Genomic DNA, 15598 nt, shown 5'->3' with positions numbered 1-15598 from the left:
AAAAGGAAAAAAGTATTAGATTTGGGTCTCTTGTACATTGTCTTTTGAGCTGGCCCGGATTAACAAAGGTTCGTGTGCAGAGCTGTGTATGGAGTTCATAGTGGCGTGGTTGTACGCACTCTTGTAGGTGTTATAGTGGTTGAGGTGCTCATGCTCAAGGGGAGGCAGGGTCAGGTGGCCCTCCATGCCCTGGCCCCCCGTTACGCAGTCCTCGTCCACGTTAATGATCTCAATAGTGCGTTGGGGTGCGTGGTGGTTCTGCTGGTGGTGCTGCTTGCGCATCTTGTAGAAGATAATCAGCATGACGGCGGCCATTAGCGTGATCGCGACGAAGCAGCCGATGATGATCTTGGTCGTCTTCATCACCTCGTCCAAGCCGTTGAGCAGGCCGTCCCCGCCCAGCTCCGTGACGGGGATCGTGTACGTCTTCTCCGTGGCGCGGGTGTAGAGCGTGGTCCGCTGCGTGGTGGTCGTCGTCGATGTGGCTGAAACGGACTCCCAGGCGCCAGCGGAGGGGGTGGGGCCCACCTTCTGCTGCACGCTGGTGGTGAAGCCCTCATTATGCAGCGTCTCTATGGTCTCCACTGTTACTGTGGTGAAGTAGCTGAAGCTGCTGTTCTCCGTCGAGGACACGTTGAGCGTGGCGGAGGCTGTCGTGTTCCCGGCAGAATTACTGACCATACACGTGTATGTGCCTGTGTCCTGCATGGTGACGTTAGTGAAGTTCAGCGTGCCGTCGTTCAGCACCGAGATTCTGATCTTGTACGCTCCGTGTGTCATGATGGAGCCGTTCGGCGTAATCCAGCTCACCGAGGTCAGAGAGCTGGCCCTGCATTTCAACTCTGCAGCGCTCCCCTCGGTCACGTTTAGGTCTGTGGGAGGCTCCACAATAACAGGAGCATAACAGTGAAAGTAGTTCTGGTCCAGCTCGCCAATGTACCGTCCCTTGTGGTGGGTGGGGGAGCTGCAGCGGGCACAGCAGCTAGTGTTTGCTGGCACCATCTCTTTGAGCCACCAGCTCAGCCAGAGGATGTCACAGTTACAATTCCAGGGGTTGTGGTGCAAGTGCACCCTCTCCAGGTGATGTAGAGGAGTGAAGAGATCGTGGGGCAACAGGGTGAGGTTGTTGTGGGCTAGATTGAGCTCCACTAGCGACTGCAGGTCATCAAAAGAGTTCCTCTCTATGATCTGGATCTGGGCATGCATCATCCACAGCTTTTGCAAATGGATGAGTCCTTTAAAAGAGCCAGGCCGGATGACAGATAGCTGGTTCCCTGACATCTCCAGTTCATCCAGCTTCACCAGGGGAATAAGGTTGGGAATTTCCTTCAGATTGCACATTCCCAGATTTAAGTAGCGTAGATTGCTCAGCCCTTCAAAGGCCCCCTCAGAAATGTAGGTGAGCCGCTTGAGCTCCCCGAGGTCCAGCCGCCGTAACGAGGGCACTCTGTTGAAAGCATAAGAGGGAATGCTCTCCACGGGGTTATTCCTCAGCCAAAGCTCCTTTAGTTTGGACAGGTACTCAAATGCCCCGTTTGGGATGGTGGTGAGGCGGTTATCAAAAAGCTCCAGGGTATTGAGGCTGGCCAGTCCATTGAAGGCACCCAGTTCAATTTTGCGTATGTGGTTTTTGCTCAGCTGCAGGATCTCCAGGTGTCTCAGATGCTTGAAGCTGTCCACCTTTATGACCTGAATGAGATTTTCCTGCAGATTCAGGTAGCGTGTGTTTGTCGAGATGCCATCGGGGACATCCCGCAGGCCTCGGCGGGTGCAGATGACTTTGCTGAACTGGTTACTGCAGGAGCAGACGGAGGGGCACGTCTGAGCGCGTACCAGCCCTGCCACCACCAGCAGCTGGAGGGCCAGGAGCAGCACGAGCAAAGGGTCGGACAAGGCCCGGTTCCACCTAGGACCTCGCATCATCTGCTGCTGCTGATAGGAGGTCATCTTGTTTAACATTCATAATTCGTTGACTGGTCTTCCACTCTTTGGAAAGAGGATTTGGGCCCACTGGAAGAAAACGAGAGACAGAGAGAGGAGATACATGAGTCAATTGAATGTATATCTCTAATATGCAATGGATTTACAGTATAAACAATTGTATACAGGAGATTGTAATCCCCCAAAAAGTTTTCACCAAACAATATTCCTTAGACGTGTGTATCTGTTGTTGCATAAAAGAAAGCACTGTCCACCGATACACAGAAAGTTGTCTCTTGATTGAGTGCCTCATATCAAACTCTGTTTATGACTGTACAGTATCTGTTGTAGCCTATAATAATCACACACATATACCCTGAACCCGTACACACAAAGTTGCATCTTGATTGAGTGCCTTGTATCCCATTCTGTTTTCCGGGTGCACTGTCCTTGCACTCTCAATCCCAGCCACATAAAACAAAATCACAATGAAGCCGGCAACTTCTGCGCTGCACCTCTGCAGGAGGAGGAGGAGGGGGGAAGGAGGGAGGGAAGACAAGCAGCTATGTCTGCTGTGCTCTGTGATTTATATTTGAGACGGGGGGGACGTTAATAATAAGGACGCTCGTCAGGATGCCACCCACCAGTCCTTCCATCAAGTTGAGATATCTGGAAAGGTCTGATTATAAGTCACAGTTCCTCAAAGGCATGTGTGCTACAGGAATGTGAAACAAGCAAGGCAAAAGGAAACGGGGGGGATTTGTTTGAGGAAACAGACATTTGAGAACAAACTATATCCCAGAATACTAAGAAATAATTGCATTCACTTTAATATTGAGCTAGGTGAATGCTGATCAATATAAGTTGCATGTTTTTCTTATATTATTTATCTCTTCTTTGAAACCATCTTGTTTTTTGCATTCTATCCTATATTTGATAGTTAACTGGGAAGAGACTGGATTCAGTGGGAGAGGGAAGAGGTTCAGCGAGAGATTCAGCCAAGCTGTAAACTAACTGTATTTCATCCTTTATTCGTAGTTCACATGTTTTGTTGACCTACAAATATCTACAGTACTTTTCCAAATTTGATTTATGGCTTCACATCTCCATTTCCAATAAAGAAACTAAATAATCATAAGAGCCCTTAGAGACACAGGCTCTGAGGGCTCATAGAGCGTATTCTCGTGAGGAAATCAAAAATTAACAATGTTATTCACTGACACTGAAAAGAGAAATTAACACAACTCTGCAGTGTTCAGAATCCCTTTTCATTGTTGATCTGTTATTATAATAATAATAATAATAATAATAATAATGTGCTGACAGGACAGTGCCACGTGTTTAAGAGCTTAGCTATGATGAGAGTGAATGTGTGTCACAAGTTGTTGCTTTAAAAAGTTATGAATCACTGTTCCTGCAGTTTACATATAATAGCAACTACAACAGATCACTCTATCAAATTTTGAAATTACTTTATGAATGATTTCCTCACGTAGAAAATATTATGCTGCTGTCAGCAAGTAGTAAAAAACAATACCATGGGTGAAGTATTTTCATCTTCATTAGTCAACATTCTATTAGTAGAATCAGGTTAAAGGCTAACATGCTAACATAAGCTACCAGCAGCTATAGGCCACATGTAAGGTGGAATGGTTTGAAGTGTTTCAAATATTCATTTGAATTTCTACCATATTATGTAAACTGCGAATGTTCCATTTCTCTCGTGGCGGAGTGTCGTTCCAGTGAGCTCCAGCAGCAAGACACCTGTGGTGCTGACCCACTTTCACACAACAAAACAAAAAAAGATTTTGCAACCTCACTTTGAAATATTTTTAACAGTGTCACCGCATAAACTCGGCAGCTGGTTTTGGAACAGAATAGAAGCAACACGACCGAGGTTGTGGGATTACAGTGTTTTCTGTCTCTATACAGTATGTTTGACACAGATTAATCTGCAAAAGAAAGCGCCTCACTTGTGAACGTCAGGCTATTACTGTAACTACTGATTAATTGCTTGATTAATGACTCCATTAATTCTTCAATTACAAAATTCAAATTTCCAAGCAGCCAGAGCTGGAGGCTGGTGAAAGAAAGTGTTTTCATCCCGGGGACCAGACAAATGTGACAGGGATCAAACGCGAGGCTCAAATCCCATTTCAAATTACGGCTTTAATTTGTTGGAAATTAAAACCTTTGCATGAAACAATTTAATAAATTACAATCTAGGGTACGTAGGATTTTTTTTCTTTTTGTAATCTACTGAACCTGTCAGGAATAAGAATAATGAAGCTGAACATTTCACGAATATTTATGATTTCACATTCATTTTGTCAGACACAGATATTTCAAGGTGAAGTTATATCAAAAACTTGATCAACTACAATCTATCCTGCAAACTGATGATTAGTAAATAGCCTTCTCTCAGATAAGAAATCTCTGTATCTGGCTGTTTACTCGTCCTCCTTTTCAACGGATCAAACCTTGAAAATACATAAACAATGAATCAGCAAAACGGAATCAAAACTGTGGCAGCAGAAAAGATGAAGCTGATTTACAGAGCAAAACAATACGTCCTCGTACTTACAATGAAAGCATCAAAATTGGATTTACGTGGTGCGGTGAAGGAATGAGATGAAGGACAGATAAGGAGAATGAGATTAAGGATAGAATGTGTTTTTTTCCCCCAAACTTTTGTCCTAACATATTATCAACTGCCAGCCGTCTCTGGTAGGGGGACAGTAAATCATGACCCAGATAAGAAGGATGGAAGACAAGCTGCAACCATTCTGAAATGAATTCAGTTTTTTGTAATTGAGATAATTCCAACTGAGAATGGCCATTAGGAGGAATTTGGTATCTGGCTACATACACAAAAAGACACACATCTTGTCAAGTGATTAGAAAATTCCAGCTAGTCCCTTTAGTTGCCTGCGAGCGGAGGAATGTGAAAGTGGGTGTCATCAGCAAAAGAAGCAACAAAACAAGCAAACAATAGAGAAAAAAGTCTATTTATGCCTGAGATAATTGTGATTGAAATAGACTCACTGGTGTCTAATGAGATTATTTATTTATTGGCAACATCATTACACACGAATGCAAGCTGATTTCAACACATCTCATTTGACCTTTTCCTGTAAAGTCCTTTGTGCTGCATTAGCACAAAATACAGTTGCACCTCACAAGTATTTTTTTATATGGAAAACACAGCATATGTTTTAAATGCAGTGACAGAGTTAAAAGGCCCGGTCTGAATGAACTGTCTAGGTCCATGGACAGGGATCATATGTGGTGCACTACTCATTACATCAGGGTGTAGTCACATCCAGCGACCCCTTCACTCCTCATCCCACAAACCCTCCCTGAGGATCTGCCATCAGACCACTTAAAGGACGCCAATGGGAATTAGCATTGGCAGCTATAGAAACAAGAAGCCCATCTTTTTTGCATGACACAACTAATCAATACTAATAAATACAGCAACTGCCCGGCTGGATATTGTTCAGCTCTCCTGTGCAACCACCAGTCTTCAGCTCTTCTTACAGCTGCATCTAGAAACACGTGACTTAAAATCGCTTCAATAACAAAAAGGCTTTGACTATTCTGTAAATCATTTTTAAGTCATACATGAATCATATGAATCCTAACATTTTGAAAAAGTATAAATTAAAAAAATAGTGTTGTGATGGGAACTGACAAAGACAATGACCTATGCCTTGTCCATCACCACAAAGGACAAAACAGCATTTCAGGATGTGTATTTATATAAAGTCAGTCAGCTTTAAATCTAAAGAATATCTGCATTAAGAAGAACCTGATAAATAATCATCTGACCCTGACTGAGCTGTGATTAACCCCACCTTCCTTTCACCACCGGTGTATTTTAAATAAGACATTAAGCTTGTGCCAGTCCCATGTTTCGTTCAACCATTCTTTTTTCTGCTCGAGTGCACAGCTACAAGTCTGCAGCCGGTTTTACCAGAGCACACAGTGTGATCCACAGCCATTTCCACCGGGTCCTAGTCTCAGCCCTTTTCACGGGGGCGCTGTAGCTCTCCAGCCTGCATCGTATTTTTTGCATTTTAAATCAGCCAGAAGAGGCATAATGAATTATTCAGCAGGACTACACGGAATTCTAGTGGGGCAAAAGTCTAAGTCCTCTAAAATAGTTCTGATGTAGCTGCTGCCGATTATCTTCTGCTCTCTTTCCATGGTCAACAAACATGTCCTGTCTTAAGCTGTTCCACACACATACTCAGAGCTTCACTCGAGAGGTGAGGAGGGAGAGGGAGCCGCTGCTTCCTTCAGTCAGTTGATGCTTGAGTGCCCGCTGATTATGAACTTTTGTTACCGAAGAGTGACTGACAGAGGCTTTGGCTTTCTGTGCGGCATGTAGGGAGAAGGATGATGATTGAGGCGATTGTACAGTGAGAGACGTGTGTGACAGAGGCAGCTTGGCTCGTATGCTATTCTTGAGAAAGAGAGAGAAGGAGGGAGGGAGGGAGATTAATGAGATATAAATCAAATCAGGTCACTGCTTCATAATACCAGCAATCTTGCAACAGCTCCAAATATAAACCAGAATCCTTTATGGATTCCAGTGTGGGAGGGAAACCCACCACGAGCATTTCAAGCCTTCTCCTCCCCCCCCTCTCTCTCTCTCTCTCCCTCTCTGCAGCCACACAGAATTAACATGCAGAACAGTGCAATGAACAGACTAATTAAAGGAAGTCCTCTGCAAGTCTTTTATTTATTTTTTTGCCTCCTCCTCGTATTTTGCGTGCCTTGCTTTGTCACTGTTTATCTTGAGCTGTACTTCTGCAGTATGAGGTAGTGACAGGACACAGCACCCCCCCCCCAATCAGCCTGTGTCAGGAGCTTCCGTGTATCTGCTCAGACCGTTGTGTTCATGTTGCCAAGCTGAAAACATCAAGGCGCCCACTCATATTTACGTCTTTGCCTTTTGGCACAGTTTCCCAGTCTTAAAAGCTTATTGTTAGATATGATAAGATAAGATGTACCTGTACTGGTTCCCCCGCTCGGGAAATTATGCAGAAATATCACTGGTTAGATGTTTTTACTGACAGCAGGAAACTTGCGTTTATTTATTTTATTTTTTAATTGGTCTTTACTTCATTTGTTTGTCTCTAAAATACTTGCTACATACAGTATTGTCCTTTAGTACTAAAGTAATTCATTTAAAATGACCTCATCCAGCTCCAAGCGTAAAACGTATTTCTTTAGTTAGATTTCAGTAACAAAGAAGAAAGCGACTGGGAAAACACACACACACACACACACACACACACACACAGTCACACACACATACACACACAAACTATTAATAGTTGTTCCAATTGCAGGCCACCTCTTGATCTCTACACATTGCACCAAAAGTCTACATTTGTTTAGCAAGTTGTACGTTACCTGCACATGATCACTTATTATGCACTAATTTAAAGAGAGCAAAGGGTTAAATGTCTGACACTCAGAAACTGTGGAAATGTTCTGCTGTCACATTTTCACAGCAATATGTGATGTCCTGAGTTTTTATGATCATTATTTCTTACAGGTGTATCAACACTGCAGAAGTGTAAATGATCAGTTCTTGAGATGCATCAGGTAACAGTGCAATTTACATTTGGGTGTCATAGATACTATGGTGGACATATGTAATAAACCTAAAACATATTGGGCTGCCAAAACTGATACTTGGAGTTGTGGTGTCACTGTAGAAACTCTTACTGTGCTCGAGCTGCGGCAGCTTCAAAACTGTTGAAATAAATTTCAATTCCATTCACTCCACTCCACTGAGAGTCCGGTCACAGTCAGCGAGAAAGCAGCGAGTGCAGAGAAGAGAGATCTGCTCCTAACTGCGAGCTGATGGTCGCGTTGTAGCTGTTTTCGGTGTCTCTTGTTTTTAACCGGCGGAGTGAAACAGACAGGCCGAGGACTTTGGTGCTAACTAGCCGAGTGTGACAAACTGACAGCTGCTCCCCTGCCCACAGCCCGATATCCTCACACTCACAGCTTGTCTATCTCATCCATAACAAGCTGCTGAGACAAATTTGATTCATCTCCCAAAACACTGCTCTTAACAAGCAATTGTTGGAAGAAAAGGAATCAGGGAAGCCTGTAGAAATGAAACAGCCTCTTTTAGAGGTCTACAATTCATAAATTAGCTGATAAAACATTGTCAATTCCAGGATGTGTGGAGATAAAACACTATTGTTTTGAAATATAAATCCTATATTTGAGAATAACTGGGGGAAAGTGGTGCATTGGGAAATAGAGATGTTTCCAATATCAAAAAATGTCATCAATAAGAAAGCACAGAAGTTACCATAGAAACACTAATTACAACTGTGGTTGAAGAATTCAAATGTTAGCGATATATTCATGAAATGATTAATCAAAATTCAGAAATCTTTCATTTTAAAACCATTCTTCTCTCCCAGAAGTAACGATGTGGGGGTTTCGCATAATTGAATCAAGCAGTAGAGAGTTCAAGTAAAACGGTAGTTAGGGTAGTTGGGGATCAAAGTAATGTTTCAAGGTCTTTTGGGCCACTGTTAGCCGTGTGTTGGGTTCTGCCATTGAATATCATTAAGATCCAACTGGTAGCCATGGTTTGACAGGTTATTCCATCTGTATAATTGTAGATATTGTCTTTTAATCACAATTTAGACTGGGGGGCATTTCCAGACCATTTGAGAGTATGTACATGAATGTTAAATGTACAGAGTGGGCTTGAAGTGGTGGTGCAGGATAGTCTCTGTGTATTAATATTACTTTATTATACTTAGATAAGACCGGAATGCTCTCCCATATCCATGTCCAGTTAAATGTGTTTTCAAATTTACATTAATCCCTGTGTTTTCATAACAGAAACTACTTTGTGGGAACAGTGAAAATCTAATACATCCGAGTAAATGGGTAAAACGGATCCATTTATAAACTCAGTGATTTTTAATCCCGCAATATTCTGCAACATTTCCTTCCTTAATCCACAATACAAAAAACCCAGTCCACACGTTAGAGTGCATCTCAGGTTCTGTTGTGGTGCTTTGTAATAACCTTTGCTGCACGGCTTACAGCTCACTGGGAAACGTGGGGGCGAGGACCGAGTGAGACACACAACCAGAGTCTCCAGTCAGAAGGATGCTGCAGATACATGGTACGCAGCCCAAATTGAAATCACCGCACTCAATAAACCGAGTGCCGTGTTTATTGGACTGTGCTGATTTAAAAACCTCACGTGAACTTTGGAATTTGGATTTTTAAAGGTTGTTAGAGAAAAAAATTATCATTTGGATACAAACGGGAGTAATGATCCGTTTGGTCATTACCCAGTAATTACATGTTTTGCATTCAGTAGCTCTCAAACTGAAAACACGTCATGCCTTCGCGATGATTTGCAATGAGCTGTTGTCAGGATTACAACAGTGACGAGGCACACACAGTGAGGAGGGACCTCGTTGGGAATATTAATATCATCTGAGTGGATTGCTCTGACCATCCAATGTCTGGTCAGAGCAACGCATCCAAAAACACATGAACACTACCTGACAACTGCTACTGGAAAGTGAAGAGGATTTGTATGAATAACATGAAAAGTGTTCCCAAGAATCTTCCCAACCAAATACTTTAATGTATGAAATAGAACATTTTCAATTAATTAAAGACCTAGATACAAAAAAAAGGTTAAATTCCACCAGGGAGAGGAATTTAATTTGCATCTACTCCCCCTTCCCCCATCAGCTAAACTATGACAGTGCAAATATTGTCAGCTTTCCATGGTTTGAATATTAGACAGCAAATATTTCTTATCGCAAGGAAAAATCCTTTCTCGCTGTATGTGCAATGGAGGAGTTGATTTCATAAAACACACTTGTGTAAGTTTCTTACTGGCAAATAATTTCCTTTAAACTCTTAATAAATCTGAAAAGTCAAAGTCAAATAAAAATCTAAGTGCAGTAACAGCAAGCAAACGTTATTTTAAATGGAGTTTTCCCTTTGTTTGAGTGAATGTTGAGAGGATCCACGTTGAATGAAAACAGCAGAGAATGAGTCAGAAATCCAGAGACTGAACTTCGAGTGCTCCATTATTTCCACTCGCACTGTTTGGATTCAGTGCATGTTGTGAATGGTAGTAAAGGATTACCTGTCGATTTCTATTTAACCCCCCCTATGCTTTTCAATGCAAACGATTTCTTGCAGTACATATTGCTGAATCTCTAGTTCTGAACTAAGGTGTGTGACAGTTGTACACAGAAGGAGCCACTGGCCTCCTCTTCCTCCTCAAACTGAGGACGACCCCCCCCCCCCCCCCGGCAGCAACACATTTCCCTGATGAAAGAGCTGCAGTCATTTCAATTGGCATATTTGGAGAAAAGTGCCCAATCAGGAGCTCGGCCAGTGCCTTGAAAAACCCCGTGCAGGGACACGTGGACGAGCATACATCCTCCTGCAATCATCCTGCTCTACTACACTTTACGGGAGTGCATCTAAATTACGTTTCCATCCGTAGTGAAGGGTGTAAATTAAATCTATATTGTCTGTATTTGTATTTAATTAGAATTTGAAGGTTATTTCATTCCCTGTTTTTTCCCTGGAAGGCAATCAGTAAAGTTTCTCTTATCTCGTCTAATCTTACTTTGCATGATCTGGTGCAGACAGTGTCCAGTAGGAAGTAGGTCATGGGTGCTTCTGATGATTTTTGATTAAAACAAAATAGAGCTTATGCGTGTCTAGTCCTTCCTATACCATGTTTTTCACACCATTATTCATATATGTGCGTCAGTGGCGTGTACTTTCAGCATGTGCAAACTTTCACAAGCTGTGTACAGCACGCGACAGCCCCCCCCGGTTCACAGTGAGCAGCGTGTCGGCGGTGGCGAGGACTCGAGGTGACAAGAGGTATTGATAAAACCATTCGTCACCCTGAGAACATTTCACAGAGGCCGGGGGGGCAGAAAATGGCTGCTGACTGCTCTTCAAGGATGCAGGATGAGAGAGTCGCCACCTTAATGTTGCTGTCAGTCCGCGGTGTCTGGGACAGGTCAGGGTGAGCATGCATCACTCCCGAGTCTGACCGAGCCACGCGGGGGGGTCACTGTGAGGCTGTGAACCTGGACGTCCAGGCAGTGAGTCCGAGCTAAAGAGAACACGTGAGATAAGGAGGAGATAGGCGGCACACTGATGCTATCTCGCGGAGTAGAGCAAAATAGAACGATTGGGTGCAGTCTTGGATATGCTAAAATGAAGTGTCTGCTAAGATTGAGTGTGTGAATTAATTTGTCTGGCTTTCAAGTTCAAATCCTGAACACTCCTAATCCCCTCGGATGGGCCCGATCCAGACGGAGAACCACGGGGCTGATTTACAAAAATCAATATCTGTGGTTTTACGGTGAGAGAAGTATTACATCAGCGCAGTGTGTCAGTGAGTTAAGAGAGCAGAACTGGATCAACACTACACCTTCTGTTCTGCTGCTCTGAACATATGACTGACTTATAAGATCGGCTCGGTGTTGAAATGTTCAAGGACACATGCTTGTAATGTCTCCCTGATTGATGTGTCGGTGTGCGCGTGTCAACATCAGTGGAGACTGAAGGTCAGCAGCACAGAGCCTCAGCCAGGAGAAGGTGACAGCGTGAAAAGCAATAAGTGGAGTCAAATGTCAAAATAAATGGGTTGGATGCCTTTTACAATGGTAGCCGGCGGGTGGTTTGACCCGTAGGTTGTGGAACACATCATTAATAACAGAGAATCAAATTGTTTATCTTGATTAGGGATGTCCCGATACAACTTTTTCACTTCCGATACGATACCGATATTGTAGCCTTGAGTATTGGCCGATACCGATATCAATACGATACGATATAGGCACAAATCATACATATATTTATTCCTTATTTTGTTGTGTGGAATGTTAGAAAAGGCTTGATAAAGTGATGTTACTGTTACTGATGTTGTAGTGATATAACAGAAAACAATAGTCAGCAACAGTAGGTATAGGAAAAACTGACCCATGTATTATTAACCAATTGGTTACATAAATTTTAACCTTCAACATAAGAGTATTACCTCAACAAATCCAATGAAAACAAAATGTTATATTTAAAGTGCAAAATAACCACTGGTTACCAACATCATTATACAATTGAATAGAATAAATTAAATTTTAAAGTGCAAACAATTCAAGTTCACTTCAGTTATTTTTCTACTGTCAGCATATGTTGGAAACAACTGTGGGCAGGGACAAAAACAACAAAAACTATAGGAATAATGTAGCGAGGTTCGAGGTGCTCCATTAAGCGTTTAAACCCGACATTACTCACCACCGACAGGGGCTGGTCATCAAGCACAATAAACTGGGCTATCTTTTCTGTTATGGCCATTGCCTTTTTGCTGTCCCGTGGTAGTTTGTCATAGCCTGGATGCCAGACGAATTTAGCCCCGCCCACAACAGATTTGGTCGGGCAGTTCGGTCTGGGGTCGCTCCATTGGGAAAAAATTATGGCCGGACTGGGCCAATCAGATTGTCAGGGCGGGCTTTATACGATGATTGACAGATGATCAACGGTGACGTAATCAACCACGTCACCAAAGTGCCCTCGGGTTGAATTCGTTTTCAACAAACATGCCTGCCGCTGGCGAGCTGAGATGTGTAGATGCTGCCATTGAGTCTGTTTTAGAAGACATCGACAGCGCATTCATTTTGAAAGAGGAACACAGAACGTGGAGGCGACGCCAGAGCACCGCGCTAATCCCTATCGCCCCGGCGCTTGGCTGTTCACAACGGACAATGAAGCGACGCTGAACCGCCGGGCAGCGCTAATAATATCACCCGTTGATCGCTGCACGGCTTTGTGCCGGTCACACCGGAGGCTGAAGCACCGCGCTGCGCCAAGGCTGCCTCGCGGTGCTTCAGCCTCCGGTGTGACCGGCACAAAGTTTTAACATGGGAGTGGATGGGAGCCAGCTGTTATTTAAGGCTTGGCGCTGCGCTGAAGCGTCCGGTGTGAACCCGGGTTAGTAAATAACTCACAATGCGTTGCTTAGCATACGTCACATACTACGTTGCTCTGATTGGTTGTAGGTCTATCCAATTGAGCGAAATACTTCCACACAGCCGACATCACTACACCTTGCTGCAGGCACACACGTTGTCGTTGTTGTGATCACGTGGGCTGTGCATGCTGGATCAGAGACGCTCTTCTTCCGCGGCCGGCACCAACGTTAATTAAGGGGCATTACCACCTACTGTGTTGGAGTGTGATCAAACCAGAGTCACCTATTATAGAAGTCCTGTAGCGGTAAATGGACAGCTTATATCGGAGCGCTTATATCGGAGTTTTTAGATTCAGTCCGATAAAATCCGATATTCACTTTTTTGGCTGATATCGGACTGATTTCCGATATCAATATCGGATCGGGACATCCCTAATCTTGATTCATGTGAATAGCAACTTGGTGGTTCTAAACATGGCTGCTAGGCATGGGCTGTTTGCTTGGCCTGTGCTTGATGCTGGTTGCAGTGACAGGCTGACACCGCACCAAGTAAATTAATGTGATGAGTCTCTGCCGCTGCTATAGATTCTGATTATTCAAAGATTGTTGATATTGTCCAAATCGCTCCAAATCCAACATGCGGCTCCTTTAACACTTCATGTGCCAAGTGTGGAGCCGATAAGAAATGGGTCTCGAGATATACGAGCTAACAGGCAGACAGACAGGGATTTCTGAATACGCTCTTACATTAATGTATGAATAATTATTTGATTAACATTTAGTATAATAGGTAAGAGGTAATTGAAATTGATACAAAAATAATCGTCATATTTGATATTTTGGGCTTGGATGTCCGTGGTATGTGTGTGTGTTTGTTTTGTGTTTGGCTCTGCACGTCACTAACAGAGATTCCAATAAACAGAGAACAGTGGTTTGCCCAATTATTTTTAATGAAGTGTGGAATTCGTATGAAAACTCTCTAAGATCAGACGAGTTTTATTCACAGCTCACAACCATCGTCTTTCTCTCTCCGATTCATAATCGCACAAGAAGGTACGATCCGACCTGTTGCATCATCTTTCCATCGCTTACTAATGTTTACCTTTATCACCTCCTGATACAGACTGTAATTGTATTCATAGTCGGGGCCAAGTCATCATGCTTAGAGAGGGTGAAAGTCTGCAGGGGATGAGGGGGGTGTATTGTTTGAGCTTGCAGAGCAGCCCGATGTGAAAACACAACATGATGAAGTTGTTGTTATATGATGCCGTCAGTCTAATGCTTTTTAAAGTTTAAATTGTCACATCACATCTCAGAAGTTGAGGGGACAGTTTCGAGCGTTGAGGTATTTCTAAAGGATAAAACACAGCTGATAAATGAATGAAGCTCCGCGAGTTGAGCGTGAGGCTGCGGATTAATTAACGTGTGAGTCGTGCTGCCTTCATGAGGCGGCGTGGATCTAATGACCTGAAGGAAGCTTGTCCCGTAGTGTGAGGCAGCTGCCAACAGCAGAGTTTGACAGAATCCATCCTGTTACTTTATAAATTAATACAGATGGTTTAACCCATTTAACCGCATTCAAATTTATATTGCTATGGGTCAGGTGTTGCAGATTGACTTTCATAATGGGTCGGGTGGGTGCAGGTATTAAAAGGACCCTCACCAGCATCTCATTACAGCCTGTTAGCCTTTTCCATCCTAACAACAATCAGCAAGTGGAGTAATACACAAAAAGATTAATATATTATATTAGTATATACCAATATATAATCATGTGTACTACAGTATTACTACCATAATTATACTGGGTAAGATAATCCTCTCCTCACCTCTTATTAGTGCCATCTCTGATTGTATAACACGAATTTCCCATTGTCATACATCCTCTCACCAAACATCAACTGGTGACAATACTCGAAATGATGTTCATTAAAAGTATGAGCTCATTAAATGGATGCATGTCTCCACTGAAATTGAGAGAATGGAGAGTGATACTCATCTTAAGCAGCAATATCACTTTCTGCAGCTGTAAAGGAACACAGGATATTAAACTATCTCTGACTCTCCTTTTTTTTTTAATCCATCACATTACTCTGTAATTAAATGATCCAGAAATTAAAGGAAAGAACCGTGAAGCTCAGATTCAGGAAACAGACGTTCCTCTGTACACAGAAGTATCTGTAAATCACATTTACCATATTTACCACCAGTGAACACACAAAGGCAGGTGTATGAGACTAACGTTTTTCAGAAATGTGTTGCCGAAGGAAAAAGCTGCATTTTGCAAGAAATAAAAAACAAACATATGAATCACTTGAACAAATTCAATATAATTTCCAGGAAGAAAACTCAATATCCCAGCCCACTGGGAGGATCGAATAAGAGAAACACCACATGAAAAGGAGCTTTGAAGTAAGTGAATCACAAAAAGCATCTCTTCATGCGAGTCATATCAAATAAGCTGAAAGCCATTAGGCTTCTAAAGAGGTCTCACAATCATCACTTTTATATGGGAGTTTTCAAAGCACCAGGACGGAGCTAACAAAGAGAGTCTAATGCACAGCAGCACAAGAAGAAGAAAAACTCCAGAGTGATTTATTGTGGCGAGGATGATAGATGGAGAGATTATGACAACATATGGCCGACAAACACAAACAAGTATAATCA

The 15598-nt window shown here is 42.9% G+C and overlaps 1 protein-coding gene across 1 annotated transcript; it reads right to left on the bottom strand.

Annotated features, from left to right (window-relative positions):
• Positions 1-15: 15 nt before the first annotated feature.
• On the bottom strand, positions 16-1959 carry lrrc4ca (leucine rich repeat containing 4C, genome duplicate a). Its single transcript, XM_053426984.1, has one exon. It carries the CDS (start codon positions 1957-1959, stop codon positions 16-18), a length of 1944 nt encoding a protein of 647 aa, XP_053282959.1.
• Between the last annotated feature and the right edge of the window lie 13639 nt (positions 1960-15598).

Source organism: Pleuronectes platessa, chromosome 7 (assembly GCF_947347685.1).
Source record: "Pleuronectes platessa chromosome 7, fPlePla1.1, whole genome shotgun sequence".
Classification (NCBI taxonomy): domain Eukaryota; kingdom Metazoa; phylum Chordata; class Actinopteri; order Pleuronectiformes; family Pleuronectidae; genus Pleuronectes; species Pleuronectes platessa.
The sequence above is the reverse complement of the archived record's forward strand: the minus strand, read 5'-3'. Positions and strand labels throughout refer to the sequence as shown.

Excerpts from the sequence above, each read along its gene's own strand:
- lrrc4ca (XM_053426984.1), bottom strand. The coding sequence starts at position 1,959 with ATGTTAAACAAGATGACCTCCTATCAGCAGCAGCAGATGATGCGAGGT.